The sequence below is a fragment of the Podarcis gaigeae genome, assembly GCF_964106915.1.
Source record: "Podarcis gaigeae genome assembly, chromosome: 6".
Taxonomy (NCBI): domain Eukaryota; kingdom Metazoa; phylum Chordata; class Lepidosauria; order Squamata; family Lacertidae; genus Podarcis; species Podarcis gaigeae.
In genome coordinates, this window is record NC_139682.1 from 13,421,515 (window position 1) to 13,437,637 (window position 16,123).

At 46.5% G+C, this 16,123-nt stretch overlaps 2 protein-coding genes across 2 annotated transcripts in view; one reads left to right on the forward strand and one right to left on the reverse strand.

The window, feature by feature from the left end:
• LOC310847099 (cathepsin Z-like) lies at positions 1-14,154 on the forward strand. Its single transcript, XM_083744609.1, is given in 7 exon segments — positions 1-101; positions 103-407; positions 5,959-6,122; positions 7,347-7,526; positions 8,302-8,452; positions 10,395-10,557; positions 12,458-14,154. Coding segments are annotated over 7 exon segments (1,152 nt in total). The 5' UTR covers positions 1-26; the 3' UTR covers positions 12,572-14,154.
• NELFCD (negative elongation factor complex member C/D) overlaps positions 14,117-16,123 on the reverse strand; it is a 17,749-nt gene continuing 15,742 nt past the window's right edge. The window contains exons 14-15 of the mRNA XM_083744378.1: positions 15,768-15,897; positions 14,117-15,250 (exon numbers count right to left, since the gene is read on the reverse strand). Coding sequence (XP_083600504.1) covers positions 15,216-15,250; positions 15,768-15,897 — 165 coding nt within the window. The 3' untranslated portion in view covers positions 14,117-15,215. The remainder of the gene's footprint in view (positions 15,251-15,767; positions 15,898-16,123) is intronic.

A 16,123-nucleotide genomic window follows, 5' to 3' on the forward strand; every position in this document is an offset into this window, starting at 1 on the left:
CTGGGAGTGGCGGGGTGGGAGCATGGATGCTCAGGTGGCCTGAGCATGCGAAAAGTGCATGGCCTTCGCTAAGTGTACAAAATTGGGGGAGCTACTTCTCTCCCCCCCGGCGATTCCCTACAGACAGAGAGCCGTCCGCTGCAGCCCGGGATCTCCGACGGCTCTCCTTTCTGCTGCGCCAAACGAACCCGGGCGGCGGCCGGATTGTTGTGGGGAGACCCCGAGAGCCCTGCGGGGATTTGTCGCGTTCTCCCCGGGGATTTTCCTCCTCCTCCTCCTGCTTCAGTCGTGGTTTCCCGGACGCCGCTTGAAAAACAACCGGCCGGCAGCAGGCGAGCTGCAACCCCGGCAGGAGCAGATCACGGCGCCGCCCAGCAGCGCGGAGGGTCGTCCAAAGACGGCCCAAGGTCCGTGCAAGTTGGTGGCACGGGCAGAAGCGGCGTGTTTGGACTCGGAGAGGGAAAAGCTGGGCCGAGATTTTCCTGCTTGCCCCACAAGCACGGCCTTGGGGTGCGAGCATACCTCGCAGGGCTGTTTGGAGGATGAAATTAAATTCTTGCAAGCCACCCTGAGCTGCTGAAGGAGGGTGCAAAGCTGAAATAGCGCTCTATTTCCAGGGGCGAAAGGCATGGCTTTGGTGGATAGCATGTTTGGTTTTTTTAGCTTGGTGTTGCTCAGTGGAGGAGCACATGCAGAAAGTCTGTGTTTTCTCTAGGCAGGGCTGAGAAAGATCCCTGGGTGAAACTTGAAACCCAGATGAAGCAATGATCTCACTGTGAAAGGTAACTTTATAGAAAGCTGATGTGCTGAGTCAGACCATTGGGCCATCAGGGTTGCCTGCACTGGCTGGCAGCAGCAGCTCTCCAGGGGTTCAGACTGAGGTCTCTCCCAACCCTGGCTGGAAATGCCAGACTGAATATGACCTGGCACCTGCATGTTCTGCCTCTGAGCCAGGGCCCCTGTGTTTGGATATGGGAGACACAGGTTCATATGCCCTGTCAGCTGGCCGGAGACATTATGCTCCCTGAGGCCAAGAAGATACCCAAGCACTGGCTACTCCATGGGCAGAGGCCTACTGGATTGGGAGTGGGAGTGGGGGCAGTGTGCCCTCCACCCCACTTGAGGGCAGCAGACCAGAGACTCACGCCTCCTGCAGAGAGCCAGGGCAGGGGGTTCAGGAGGAAATGCCAGGGGGCTGCCACTGCCCTCCCCGCTCCAGCATCTCTTTCCCAAGATGGCCACCTCACTTTGCCCAAGGCCTTTTTGCCATGGCAACCCACACATCCAAATTTATTTGGTGTGGTGTTCCCATTGATTGTTTTTGTCCCACAAGTGGGGGGCTCAGCTTTGGGTTTGGTGGATTTTAATTGCCAAGGTAGCTAAGTACCTTGGTTTGAGACATCCAAGCATATTATGGCTGAGCATATTGCAGCGATCTTGGCTCGACTGCGCTGGCTGTCCATTACTGTAGTTTCTGGGCCCAATTTAAAGTGCTGGTTTTGACCTATAAAGCCCGAAAGGGCTCAGGACTGCAATACCTGGAGGACTGCCTCTCCCCATATGACTCTGCTTTCATCCTCTGAGGCCCTTCTATGCGTGCCTCCATATGAAGTCTGGAGGGTGGCAACACGAGAAAGGACCTTCTTTGTAGTGGCTCCCTGTTTGTGGAATGCTCTCCCCAGGGAAATTTGCCTGGTGCCTTCATTATATATATTTTTTGGCGCCAGGCGGAAACGTTCCTCTTCTACTAGGCCTTGGGCTGATCAATATTCTCCAGCCTTTTAAATGCATTTTTGGGGAGGGGGGTGGGTATTGTTTTGCTGTTTTGTCTTACTTATTTACTTGTTTTTATCCCATATTTTATTCTGTAAACTGCGTGAGATCTTATGATGCAGGGCAGTATATAAATCTAATAAAGAAAACAACAAAAATAAATAAATTCACTTAGCACTTAATGAGCACCTTGTGGCAAACCATCGCCAGATCTCCATCAGAGGCCAGTTCCCAAGGGTTAAAATGTAAGGCTTCGGCCTTTGAAATGCTCAATTGCAAGTCTCATTAGAATACGCCAACAAAACAAAAGTTGTAAGAGGTATTAATCATACCAGTGAAGGATCAAAAACAGTAATTATTTTGGGTTTACTTATAAAGCCTGTTGCATAGACTTCACAATCCACTCGTAGCTTGCAGCCTACAGCTGTGGTTCTCAGAGGGTGTGGCAGGAGAGGACTCACCGACGGTCAAAGGCACATCTAAACATTTCGGTATAGCACAGTAGATTATAGCCTCTAAATTATTATTTGTGGATACTCAACCAGAAACAGTATGCATGCGTCTCTTTGATAGTATTGGCTGTTTTCTGCTACAGTTCCACATGGGATATTGTGAACAGCGAAGATCAGGAAGGATGTGTTGATGAGGAGAGGTTTGTTTTTGGTCTCAAATTAGACCTAATATAAATGGGATTACTTTTGCAAAAGCAAGCTCACGCCTCTCCATGAGTTTGTATGCATACTTAAGAGACTCCTTTATAATTATATTTTGGGAGTGATTCCTATTCCTATGGAGCTGCGTCATTTTATATTTTCTGGATGTCCCATGATCATCTTATAAAGTAGTTGTGCTCTGTTATAAATCAAGCACTGCTAGGTTTTGTTTCGTTTTCGTTTTCCAGTCCTGTCAATAAAAAAAATTTTGGTTTGGTGTGAGCAAATTTTTATTCTGAAAGTGTGACCCAGAGAAAAACATTTTGAGAACCACTGACCTGCAGGTTGGAAAATGCTGGCCTATGAAATGCTGGCAGTATTGAGCAGCAGAAACATTTATGAGTGCAGAAATACAGTGGTACCTCGGGTTAAGTACTTAATTCATTCCGGAGGTCCGTTCTTAACCTGAAACTGTTCTTAACCTGAAGCACCACTTTATCTAATGGGGCCTCCTGCTGCCGCTGTGCCGCCGGAGCACAATTTCTCTTCTCATCCTGAAGCAAAGTTCTTAACCTGAAGCATTATTTCTGGGTTATCGGAGTCTGTAACCTGAAGTGTTTGTCACCTGTAGCATATGTAACCTGAGGTACCACTGTAGAGGTGTACTTTTCAGAGAGATGGCATTGGAGCCTCTGCTCCAGACTCCAGTGTGCTTGTGGGGCGATGGGGGACAGGATTATTTTCCCCCTTTCAACACACCCTTATGGCAAGGGTGGGGCTTTCTAAATCAGCTTGCGTGTTTTGTGAGTATATCTAAAGGGCTGTCACGTGAAAGGTGGAGCAAGCTTGTTTTCTCCTGCCACAGATAATGGCATCCAAACCAAATTGCTTCAAGTTACAAGAAAGGAGATTCCGACTAAACGTCAGGAAGAACTCTTGGAGTTTCCTTCCTCGGAGATTTTGAAGCAGAGGTTGGATGGCCATCTGTCATGGATGCCTTTAGCTGAGATTGCTGCATTGCAGGGGGTTGGACTAGATGACCCTTGGGTCCCTTCCAACTCTTTGATTCTGTGGGAAAAGGAGTCCCTCTAGATTTAGTCCTGTGAGTTATAAGGAGTGGTAGGGGGACCTGCAACAAAGTGGTGTAGTGTGAAAAAATGTCGCCTTGAGGATGCCAGCCAGCCAGCCAGCCAGCCAGCAATGCCCTTTTTCAGAAAACACTCTGGTGTGGATGGGCTGCATAAAAATCCATATTCAGAGAATGAGTTTCCTGTGAGTTTATACTAAGACTGAATTCTAGTGTCTGCAGATCCCTTCCTATTTATTCGCGTTTGCAAGTACAGTGGTACCTCGGGTGAAGTACCGTATTTTCCCCTCTATAACACACAGATTTTTTCTCCTAAAAAGTAAGGGGAAATGTCTGTGCGTGTTATAGAGCAAATGTGTGGTCCCTGGAGCCGTTTGTCCCAAGTGCATGGCAAAAATCATATTGCGCCTTCACGGAGGAGAGGAGGCTGCTGCTTTCCTGCATTCTGCCTCAGGGTCTTACGGCCCACCCTGTTCTGTTTCGGTTGCTGTTTGCTCAGACGGAACAAAGAGCAGTGAAATCCCCTCCCCTCCAGGCAAGTAGAGAGGAAAGCAGAGCGTCCCTGCTCCGGTGGTGCTGCTGCTGCTGCTGCGTCTGGGGACTTGGCAGGCAGCGGAAAACATGCAGATGAGAGAGAGAGAGAGAGAGAGAGAGAGGGCTGGCTTGAGTGGGTGGGTGGACTTTTGCCTTCCTTCCCCCCCCCCCTTTAAACCCCTCTCCTGCATTCTTAGCCAGCTGCTTCTCCGCACACCCCTCTCGTGCTCCTTGTCCCTTCTATATTTTTCCTTCCCTCCCCACTTAAAACGTGCTTACAAAGTACGGATCCACATGGATCCTCAGGATCTTTGCATTGGGTCACCCCAAATTCACCATCAGATCACATAGCAATGATCTGATGCAGAAACAGGGCTGCAATGGTGCAAAAACGTGGTTACAAAGCATGGATCCACATGGATCTTCAGGATCTTTGCATTGGGTCACCTCAAATTCACCATCAGATCACATAGCATGTCCATGGCTACAGTCTGCCCCCCAAAAATCACGTACCCACTGTTGCCTGGGGCTGCAATGGTGCAAAAACGTGGTTACAAAGCATGGATCCACATGGATCCTCAGGATCTTTGCATTGGGTCAGCCCAAATTCACCATTAGAGCACATAGCATGTCCATGGCTACAGCCTGCCCCCCAAAAATCACACACCCACTGTTGCCTGGGGCTGCAATGGTGCAAAAACGTGGTTACAAAGCATGGATCCACAGGGATTCTCAGGATTTTTGCATTGGGTCACCCCAAATTCACCATCAGATCACATGTCTGTGGCCACAGCATGAAGCACAAAAATGATACATCCACTGTTTCATTCAGAATGTTTTTTCCCTTGTTTTCCTCCTCTAAAAACGATGTGCGTGTTATGGTCAGGTGCGTGTTATAGAGCGAAAAATACGGTACTTAATTCGTTCTGGAGGTCCGTTATTAACCTGAAACTGTTCTTAACCTGAGGTACCACTTTAGCTAATGGGGCCTCCTGCTGCTGCCGCGCCGCCGGAGCACAATTTCTGTTCTCATCCTGAAGCAAAGTTCTTAATCCAAGGTACTATTTCTGGGTTAGCAGAGTATGTAACCTGAAGTGTATGTAACCTGAGGTACCACTGTACAGTGTGCTTTGGGTTATAAACACTTTGAGTTTCAAACTCTGCTAACCCGGAAGTAGTACCTCGGATTGAGAACTTTACCCCAGAATGAGAACAGAAATTGAAAGCTGGTGGCGCAGCGGCAGCAGCAGGAGGCCCCATTAGTGAAAGCACACCTCAGGTTAAGAACGGTTTCAGGTTAAGAACGGACCTCCAGAACGAATTAAGTTCGTAACCCGAGGCACCACTGTACTGTGGTTCCTTTTAAGTGGTTTTTTTTTCTGTTGTAATTTTGCAACAAGGACCAGAAAGCATGTCAAGGCCTACTTAAGCTGCACTTCAAGAGCTGCTGTGGTCACCTGAGCGCTCTGAAGAAATGTCAGCCTTGTGGCAATCACATGATCACCGGGGAGGAATTTTAAGGTCATTTGGCCTGGATGAGTCATGGAATTGCCAAGCGAGAGAGGAAGCTGAACAAAGCCTGGTTGATTTGCTGATTAGATTGTTGCTCCAGGTTCAGATCCCCCAGCTCACAAACTAAGCTCACGCAAAGGATATTGGGAGCTGTAGTTTTTTTTAAAGGGTGCTGTGAATTGTCGCTCTGTGAGAGGCAATCTACAGTTCTCAGGATTTAGGGAAACACGCAGCCTCTCAGCCCATCTTACCTTGCGAGGTGGTAGTTGATGATTAAGAGCGAGGGGCAATATATGTTGCCTTGATTTTCTCTGCAGGATATTTTCAGAAGAGGGAGAGTTTTTCAGCTTTTTCTCCCCAGGCATAGGTTAATTCACTTGTTTCCCCCCTTCCAAACAGAACCTACCCTCGTCCTTATGAATATCTGGACACCTCAAAACTGCCCAAGAGCTGGGACTGGAGGAATATAAAAGGAGTCAACTATGTGAGTGCCACACGCAACCAGCACATCCCACAGTATTGCGGATCCTGCTGGGCTCATGGCAGCACCAGCGCTTTAGCAGGTACGGAGGTGTAAACTACTATTGCTTCGTAGGACTTGCTTCTCTGTCACTCTTGGCCCATTTTCCCATGACTGGTCAACAGATAATTTGTTTTGCATTAGACCATTGCTTCTTGGGATCTGTCCTGTTGGTGGGAGTACATAAAGAACAAAGGAGATTCCCATTATTGGCTTAGACCATTTGCCCATCGGATCCATTATTGCTGGCTCTGACAGAGGGGGAAGCCGTAGCTCCATGGTAGAACACTCTTTTTTTGCAATGTTACTTAAGTGTAACTTAAACAGTCACATAGAATTGTAGAGTTGGAAGGGACCCCTCGCAATGCAGGAGATTCCGACTAAAGATCAGGATGAATTGTGTGACAGTAAGAGCTGTTCAACAGTGGAACAGACTCCCACGAGAGGTGGTGGACTGGAGGTTTTTACACAGAGGTTGGATGGCCGACCCTCATGGATGCTTTAGCTGAGATTCCTGCATTGCAGGGGGGTTAGACTAGAGGACCCCTGGGGTCCCTTCCTACTGTACATTCTGTGAATCTTTTGCCCAACCTGGGGCTCAAACCCACAACCCTGAGATTAAGAGTCTCATGCTTTGCCAACTGAGCTATCCAAGAGTTTGTATTGCTTTATTATAATGCTGTATTGTTTTTAACACTTGATTGGAAGCCGCCCAGAGTGGCTGGGGAAACTCAGCCAGATGGGCGGGGTATAAATAATAAACTATTATTATTATTATTATTAATTATTATTTGTTGCTTCCTTGTTTAATCCCAGCCTCCCCTTCCCTTTCTCTCCTGTGTTCAGGTTTAGATTGTAATCTCTCTGGGGTAGCGGCCTGCCTTCTTGTAATCTGTTTTGTGATGTGCACATTGATGGCACTATACAAAAAGATAAACTGTGTTAGGATTGGGTCTCCCAATTTTCTTTTAAAAAAATTACTTTAACAGCAAGCCTATGGAGGGACAGGTTCTGAACTGAGTCTGAGCAGCAATGGTGGAAGTCTCTTCTCCCCCAGCCCCACTGTTTTCCTGAGCTTTCGCCCACCTGAAGCTGCTTTTTAACCTGCTAGGCATTTAACCTCTTCCTTTCTGTGATTCACTCCTAAAGCCCACCCCTTGAATACTTCAAAGTTAAACTATTAAGAGAGCCAGTGAGGGATTCCTCCCATGTATTACGTGGTCTGTGACATGGAATGGCGAATTATGTGTTTCTATTTGTTTTCCAGATCGCATCAATATCAAGAGGAAAGGCATCTGGCCTTCTGCCTATCTCTCAGTCCAGAATGTGATTGACTGTGCCGACGCTGGTGGCTGCAGCGGAGGGGATGACTTGCAGGTCTGGAGTTATGCTCATGAGCACGGCATCCCCGACGAGACCTGCAACAACTACCAAGCTAAAGACCAAGGTGTGTCAGATCCTTCCTGCGTGAGCCTGGCTGTGAAAGAGGGAAAACATCAGCCTTCTTTTTACATCAGCCTTGCTAAATAAGTCCAGATTTTACTAGCCTGCAACCCACGGGCAATCCAAAGTGGAAAACTAGAGCTTGTCCTTGCCCTTGAAAACAGGATTTTAAAAAAATTTCCCTTCCCTCCACTTTGCAGGATGCAGGTGGCGCTGTGGGTTAAACCACAGAGCCTAGTGCTTGCTGATCAGAAGGTCAGCGGTTCGAATCCCCCCGACGGGGTGCGCTCCCGTTGCTCAGTCCCAGCTCCTGCCAACCTAGCAGTTTGAAAGCACGTCAAAGTGCAAGTAGATAAATAGGTACTGCTCCGGCGGGAAGGTAAACAGTGTTTCCATGTGCTGCTCTGGTTCGCCAGAAGCAGCTTAGTCATGCTGGCCACGTGACCCGGAAGCTGTATGCCAGCTCCCTTGGCCAATAAAGCAAGATAAGCGCCGCAACCCCAGAATTGGCCACGACTGGACCTAATGGTCAGGGGTCCCTTTACCTTTTACCACTTTGCTGGTTTTTAATAGTAATGTGTGCCTTAAATGTGATTTTTACATTTCTTTATTTTGGTTGTTAAATATTCCAGAGTGACTTGTGTTACTTGGAAACTAGGATAGAAAAAGATGCAAATAACTAAACATCTAGGCTGCACCAGCTCTCCTGCAGCAAAATTTCATCTCGTACTTTTAGCTGCAAGGTCTCTGATGTCAAATAAAGGTGCTTGTTTTTGCAGACTGTGATACGTTTAACCAGTGTGGAACGTGTGATACTTTTGGAAAATGTCATATGATCAAGAACTACACCCGCTGGAAAGTTGCTGATCATGGTACTGTCAGCGGGCGGGAAAAAATGATGGCGGAAATCTATGCAAGTGGTCCTATCAGGTAAAGCACTACAAGGTTGCATAATAAGCATGGTCAGATTTCCCCTCCTCTGTTCCTTGGGTGGTACGGATGGTATTAGTCTTTAAAAAACAAAAACCAGTGAAACAGCCTTGCAATACTGTAAAGCAAATACTGTAAAGCAAATTGGTTAGCAACTTATTCTTTGTTTTAGCCCACACAAGGTGCCAGCCCACATAAGTCTGCTTGCAAAGCGTAAAAACTCAACTCAAAGCAAAACTGGAGAAGTTATATGGCAACAGTTCAAAGTAATTTAAAAACACAGACCAGTTTTACTTTTATTTCTTTAATGAAGTTAAAATGGCAGTATAGATTCTAGCAGGTGCTGCGGAAAACCCCCCTACGCTTTCTAAAATAGCTCTCTTAATTGAAGTTAGGCCTAAATTAGGGAAGCAAAACTGCCTGAAATAAATCTGTTTTAAAAATCTACTTAAGAATTTGCTTAGGAGCCATCTAAGCCTCCCACCCGTGGTAGGAAGGAACTTCTGTAGTGTGAAAATAATGTAATTCAGCCCCCCCAACTTAATAATAATAATAATAATAATAATAATAATAATAATAATAATAATAATAATTTATTATTTGTACCCCGCCCATCTGGCTGGGTTTCCCCAGCCACTCTGGGCGGCTTCCATAGAAACCAAAAATACACTAAAACATCACAGATTAAAAACCTCCCTGAACAGGGCTGCCTTAAGATGTCTTCTGAATGTCCGGTAGTTATTTATCGCTTTGACATCTGATGGGAGGGCGTTCCACAGGGCGGGCGCCACTACTGATAAGGCCCTCTGCCTGGTTCCCTGTAACTTGGCCTCTCGAAGTGAGGGAACCGCCAGAAGGCCCTTGGAGCTGGACCTCAGTGTCCGGGCAGAACGATGGGGGAGGAGACGCTCCTTCAGATATACTGGACCGAGGCCGTTTAGGGCTTTAAAGGTCAGCACCAACACTTTGAATTGTGCTCGGAAACGTACTGGGAGCCAATGTAGGTCTTTCAAGACCGGTGTTATATGGTCTCGGCGGCCGCTCCCAGTCACCAGTCTAGCAGCCTAACTTGGTGCCCTCTAGATGTTTTGGATTATAATTCCTTTCACCCCACTGGCTGGAGCTGATGGAAGTTGCCATCCAAAACACCTGATGGGTATTGAGTTTGAAGGAGGCTGATGTAATAAGCAAAAGTGATGTTTCTTTAGCGACCCGGTTTGGTTGAACCTCCTATTCCAGTAAACTATGGACATTTTCCCATGTTCAGAATAGCTTCCAAAATTACAATTTAATGCTTGGAAGAATCTTACCAAATGAATAAGACTTCAGTCCTGTTTGCAGTTACCTGGGAGTAGGCCCCATTGAACTTTGCGGGACTTGCATCTGAACAGACATTACCCACTGCGTTGTAAACTTCACTCTGTTTAACGTGGCCCATTAAATGTGTTTAATGTGTGCCTTTTGGCAGATTTCTGTTTATGAGCTAACTCGGCTTTTGCAGTTGCAATAAGACTAGCAACAACTTTCCCATGTCTTCTTTGTGACTGGTCTTTTAAAAACCAAATGTTTTCTCTTAAACTGCAATGACCTCTCGTCTGTCTCGAAGTCTCTAGCAGACCCTGACACCGCCTTTTGAGAGTTCCTCCCCATGGTGTTAGCAAGGCCCACTGAACTCAATAGGATTGACACTGGAGTATATATGTATAGGATTGTACTGTTTATCCTATGAAAGCGCCAATTTGTCTCACGCCTGACGCCCAAACCAGTCTTTGCTCAGACCGTGCACCATTTTGCTCAACATTTTCCTAGAAGCCACATTGTTTATTTAAAAAAAAACAGACTGAAAACTGTTGACCCTTGCCAGGTTTTTACCCCAAGTGGCTATTCAAAAGCTGTTGGTTTGCATTAGCATTTTAAATTGGATGTAATTTAATTTATACAGCTGTGGGATCATGGCCAGCCCGAAGCTGCACAATTACACTGGAGGACTTTATGCTGAATATCGTCTGCTGCCGTCTATAAACCATGTCGTTTCTGTCGCTGGCTGGGGTGTCGAGAACGGAACCGAGTATTGGGTTGTCCGGAACTCTTGGGGCGAGCCATGGGTAAGCAGGAGATGAAGACCGCAAGCAACATCTCTTCACAAAGAGAGGTTGGAGAGTCCTACGGACAGGGCCTTCTCAGTGGTGGCTACCCTGATGCAGTGCAGTTGTAAACTGTGAAGGATGGCTTTGATCCCCTAAGTCAAGGATGTGCCTAGGGGCCAAATGAAACCCTTCTGTCTGGCCCTCAGGCCTCCCAAGCCACACCCCCTCTTCCTCAGGCCACACCCTTCACCAGCCCTGCTTTGTGCTCTCCCTGGGTGCTCTTGCCTGGCTCAAATCCCTGGGATAGCTCAGGTAATAAAGCATGAGACTTTAAACCCCAGGGTTGTGGGTTCTAATTTGACGTTGAGCAAAAAGATTCCTACATTGCAGGGGGTTGGGACTAGAAGACTCTTGTGGGTCCCTTCCTACTCCACATTTCTGTGAAATGTGCGCTCGAACTCTGACAATGCTTCTTGCTTGCTTGGAGGATAGAGGGAAGCAGGCGTGGAAACGAGCCTCCTGCTACACAAAAGCAAAATTTACATTCATTGCTCTGCCCACTTTTGCATCTAGCCATGCCCACCAGTGGCTCATGGCCCTTGAAAGGTTTGTAGAGAGGAATGTGGCCCTTGGCCGAAAAAAGTAACATTCCCTGTCCTAAGTAATAAAGAGTACGAATGTGGAGGGACGTTGGACAGAGCAAGTCTCTCACCTTCCATTATATATTGTAGTTGTGGCACCCCCGAGGCTCTGTGTCCAGTGCGACCGAACCGCTTGCGTTCCCTAAATCAGAGCTTTTCAACCTTTATGGGCCTGCAGCTTCCTTGACCAACTACAGTCTTTCTATGGCACCCCTGTGGAGCTCAGGAGCCTGGTTCTGTCACCTCTTGCCTACAGAGCTGGCAGCCGCTCCATCCTTTTTCAAAACACCCTTGAGACTTCCCTCAGCCTCCTCTCCTCTCCCCTCTCTCCTTGGGAGTCCTCTGGGCAGCCACCGCCGCCGCCCCTGGTCTCTTAAGCTGCTTCAAAGAAAGGTGCCTCCTCACATTGCCCCACAGGGGCCTGGGAAGCACCCCTGGCCAGCCCCAGAGGCACCATTTGCCTGGGGAACCTGTAGCTGGGGCTGCTGCAATGAACAGCTATGCAAGCCTTTGGGAGGCAGAGATGCAAGAGGGCATCAGAGGAGGGTGGGAATTCAAGTAGACCTTCTCTACTTGGAGATGCTGGGGATTGAATCTGGCACCTTTTGGGTGCAAAGCAGATACTTTGCCAATGAGTAGTCAGTCAAAATAGATTCATTTGATTTTTAAAAGTTGATGAGGACAATAGCTTGGATTCCTTCTGTTCTGCTCATGGATCAGGGATTTCCTGCCTTGCCACTTCCAAGCGGCAATTCCTTCTACACCCTGTATCTACAGCTGAGCATGGGGAGATCCTCTGGACTGATATACAGGAAACCTGGGAACTCCCCCTGCTACTTTGCATGAGAAGAACTGCTTTTGTTTTCACACAGGGCACTACTGGATTCAAGCTGATAATTGCAATAATCTCTCCAGCAAGGATACAGGCTAATGTTCTCCTGAGCTCTGGAACAGGAAATAGGGAGTGTATGCCCAAGTTAGCAATAACCAATACCCAACCAACCAGATCAATGTGTTTTGTGGCTGGAGATGGCAAGGGCCCGTGATCCAGAGACCTGTGATTTCTGCTGCTTGTTAAGATCTCTTTGTCCTCCTGTACATGCACATGACAGATCTGGAAAGACAATCTGTTTCTGCCCAAGCAGTTACCTGTAGGTGTTTCTGACATGTGTTGTGCAATGAGCATTTTCAGGGCAGCACCGTAAGGTGAAAAGTTGGCTGAATATGGAGTTGTCCTGATACACCTGTGTACTGATGCAAATTTAATCTCTTTCCAGGGCGAGAAGGGCTGGCTTAGAATCGTAACAAGTGCATATAAAGGGGGAAAAGGAGCATCCTACAACCTTGGCGTTGAAGAACAATGTGCTTACGGAGACCCAATTCTTCCTTAACTCTGCTGGAGGAGGATCTGGAAACACATGTTCAGAAGGCAAGGACTGTCCCAGCCCACTGCTTCACAAAGGGATGAGTTAATACTCTGCAGCATCCATTAATCATGGAACGGTGAACCTTTATTCTTTCTTGAACTAAACCTTTCTCTTAAAAGAATTCAATGCTGTTTATGAAATGACCCAAAGAATGACATGCATTGATTGCACTGGGAGAAGCAAAGCAAACAGCTTTTATTACTTTTGCATATGGAAATTAGTTAATTTTTATCGTAATTATTTTATAGCTTTCTGGGTAGGGAGAGACTTTTTTGTTTTTGAAAAAATGTTAATACTGGGGAGCAGAGCTCTTAAATAACTTGAAATTAAATTCCGTATGAAATTATGTAGGTCGTAAATTTATCACTGTACAGGCATAATGAAGAGGATAAGATGATTTGAATCAGAAAAGCTTGGGAACCTGAGTGCTTCCTTGCTTTAAGTCTCGCCCCAAAGTGGGCAACCTGTTATCTTCCAATAGGCTGTTGGGTCTGCATCATCCCCGCCCCCCATAATTCCAGATCATTTAGGCTGATGGACATTATGGTCTCCCATCCCTGGTCAAGCTCAGGACTTGCACTCATCCATCTACAAACTGCTGAACTGGCTGGTAAGCATTAAGGAGCAGCTTCCTAGCAGTATCAGCTCATATTTTGAACACATGGCATTCTTGTTATTACCCCACACTGACCTATCTCCTCTCCCCTGGAGCTGGGTGTGGCTTTTAAGGCTGCTTAGTGTAGAGTCACAGCTTCTTATCTTGCCTTCTGCAGCCTCCATTCTCTTTCTCATAAGCTGCAGATCAGATCAGAATCCACTAGTTGACTATGGAGGGTTGTGCTAAAACTAGCAGCAGCAGTAGGCCAGCACTCCTTGTGAGATTACAGCTGAGCACTGCCTCCACCCCATCGTCCTGTTCCCCTAGGCTTCTGGCACCCGCTGTTTCAAGTAAGGGTAAAACAGCGGCTGCAAGCTATTTCTGCACAAGCTCCCCAGGGTGTCAGGGGAAGGCAGGCTGTGTGATTTTGTCAACCTATGACCAAGCTCAGCAACGCCACCAGCCAATCACAGCCTGCTTTTGCTCCATATTGGGATCGGCACAAACAAGGGTTGCCAAGTACCTTGTAAGCTAGAATTTGCAACTAATTCAGGCTGAGTTTGGTGGCTCATAAGCTAAATAGCCTTCAGCTTTGGGTATTCAGATCCCTTCTGGATTGTAGCACACAACCTGTGAGGGAGATTTTGTCTAGTTCAGTAGCTAAGTTTCCATGATTACACTTTGCACAGTATTTATTTATATTTAAAATTTTCCTTAACCACCCTTCATTGAAAGATTCCAGGGCAGTGCACAGAAGTGTGAATGAAATTGATTTATATGCAGCATCTCAGTACAATACCAATTAAAACCAACAAGCAAAACCCACAAAACTTTAGAAAGGTAATGCATTTCGCCAAGGCATCTACCATGTCTGTGACAGTAATACCTTTAAAGAAACTCACACAACATTATTTGATAAAAGGTGAATTTAATAAAAAATATAACTTAACCTACTTTGTGTCGTTTTCCCTCTTACGGGTACAAGAAAAAATAGTGCTGTTTTGATTTTGATGCACTCAGATAACTTTAACAAGACCTATTTTTACACAGTAATGAAACTTAGCGGTTAAGGTTGAGATTTCCCCTCCAATAAGGCCAGTGATTCTTCACCAGGGCCTGGTGATAGTATGTAAACACTGTGACGCACAAGTAAGTTCTGCCAAGATTGTGTATCATTTATATATGAAGAAAGGGTTTCACAAGTATCTTCTGGAATGCAGTAGGAACCAGCAATACTGCAACTAAGTGACTGAACACCACCATGACATTCAGTACGAGATGCACACAAAGATGTTTATAACTTGGGGGAGACAAGTAATTTTGTCAATCATCCGATGCAGATGTTTATAGCAGGGGTGGGGAACCTGTGGCCCTTCAGATCTGGACTCCAATTCCCATCAGCCCCAGCCAGCAAGGCCAATGGTAACAGATGATGGGGTTTTTAGTCCAGCATCCTCTGGCAGTCAGCAGGTTCCCCATCCCTCGTTTATCTGATTGTCAAGGATCAAACTATGTGTGAGAGGTAGTCACACGCTACCCTTCTAGGCACAACTATCGCTTGTGCATAAGGGTGTGGGAAGGAATCATTCCCTGTTGGAAATTATTAACACAAGATTTAGCCCTATATGCTGCAAGACATCAACCACACACTGGAAGAATGCATTCCCCCCCCCCCCCCCCAGGGAACTAAGGCTAGGAGCACTAGTGCTAGCTTTCCCCTGACATACATTCAATTCTGCTACACAAACAGGACAGGTCCTATACTTGGAGTCACAAGTGACTGTCCTCTGTCCTTCCTGATGCTCCAAGGTTTGGGGGGCTGGGAAACCAATTAATTTCAGCTAAACTCTGTCCTAGTTTCAACATTTTGGAAGCCCAGCAGTGTGAAACTCCTGGTCCACCTAAAACAGCAACCAACAAACTGCTCTTTCTCCCAGTTCTTTGATGCAATTTGCATTAGGTCGCTCTGCAGTTCATCCACAGCAACTGTAACTGGGTGTCTCTGCTGGTTCAGTTGACCATGATGAAGTTTGATTTACAGTGAGCTTTAAAGAAAAGAGATGAAACAAGACATGATGACCTGCATGGCTCATTATTTTTTTTGTATCAATTCACAAAGAAAACAGATACTGATTCATTCATTTATACGCCAATCTCTCCTTGCAAAACAGCCCTTCAGTCCCCATGCACAAACACTCAGCATCTCTGCTATCCACTCAATACACTGATAAAGCAGGAGGTTCTCGTGTGTTACCAAAACTTAAGCCACAAAACATTACCTGGGCTTTAGGATGCCATGAGGCACTTTGGCGCTCAAGTTCCTCAATGCTGATTGCCAGCCCATCTATGGGTTTGCATTACAGCAGGCTACAGAAGCTTAAATTTCTGCTGGCCAGTGACATTTGTTCTACACTGGTGAGCAGGCCAAGGCCCTGAAAAGGTAGATCACTGCAACTCTCATGAGGAGCTTTGTTCAGAAATCCTCAGCTAAATCAACTTGTTAGCTCTGGTGAGGGCTGAATAAACTGAAATGGAAACTCAAAAGCATGGGAAACAATTTACCTATGAACTCTGTGACGGGGTCATGCTCGCCTTCAGTCTTAATCGTTCCTGCAATGCTGTCGTTCTCCAGGATCGGAAGAAAAAGCTGCACAAAGTCAGAGGTATACGGAGGAGCAATGACATCCAGCACCTGGGGAGATAATCGAGATAGCAGAAGGCTGTGGCTTACACTGTTTTAACATGTGGAAATAGACATAGTGGTTGATGCACTGTCTCCCGATCTCAGAGAGTAGTTTGTCATTTAACTTATAAACATGCTTCTGTAATTCTGAACACAGATGACATCCACTTACAGACACAGAGTTGCATGCAGCGTAGTGCTGACTAATGTCTCATTGTTGCAACAGGACTTCTCC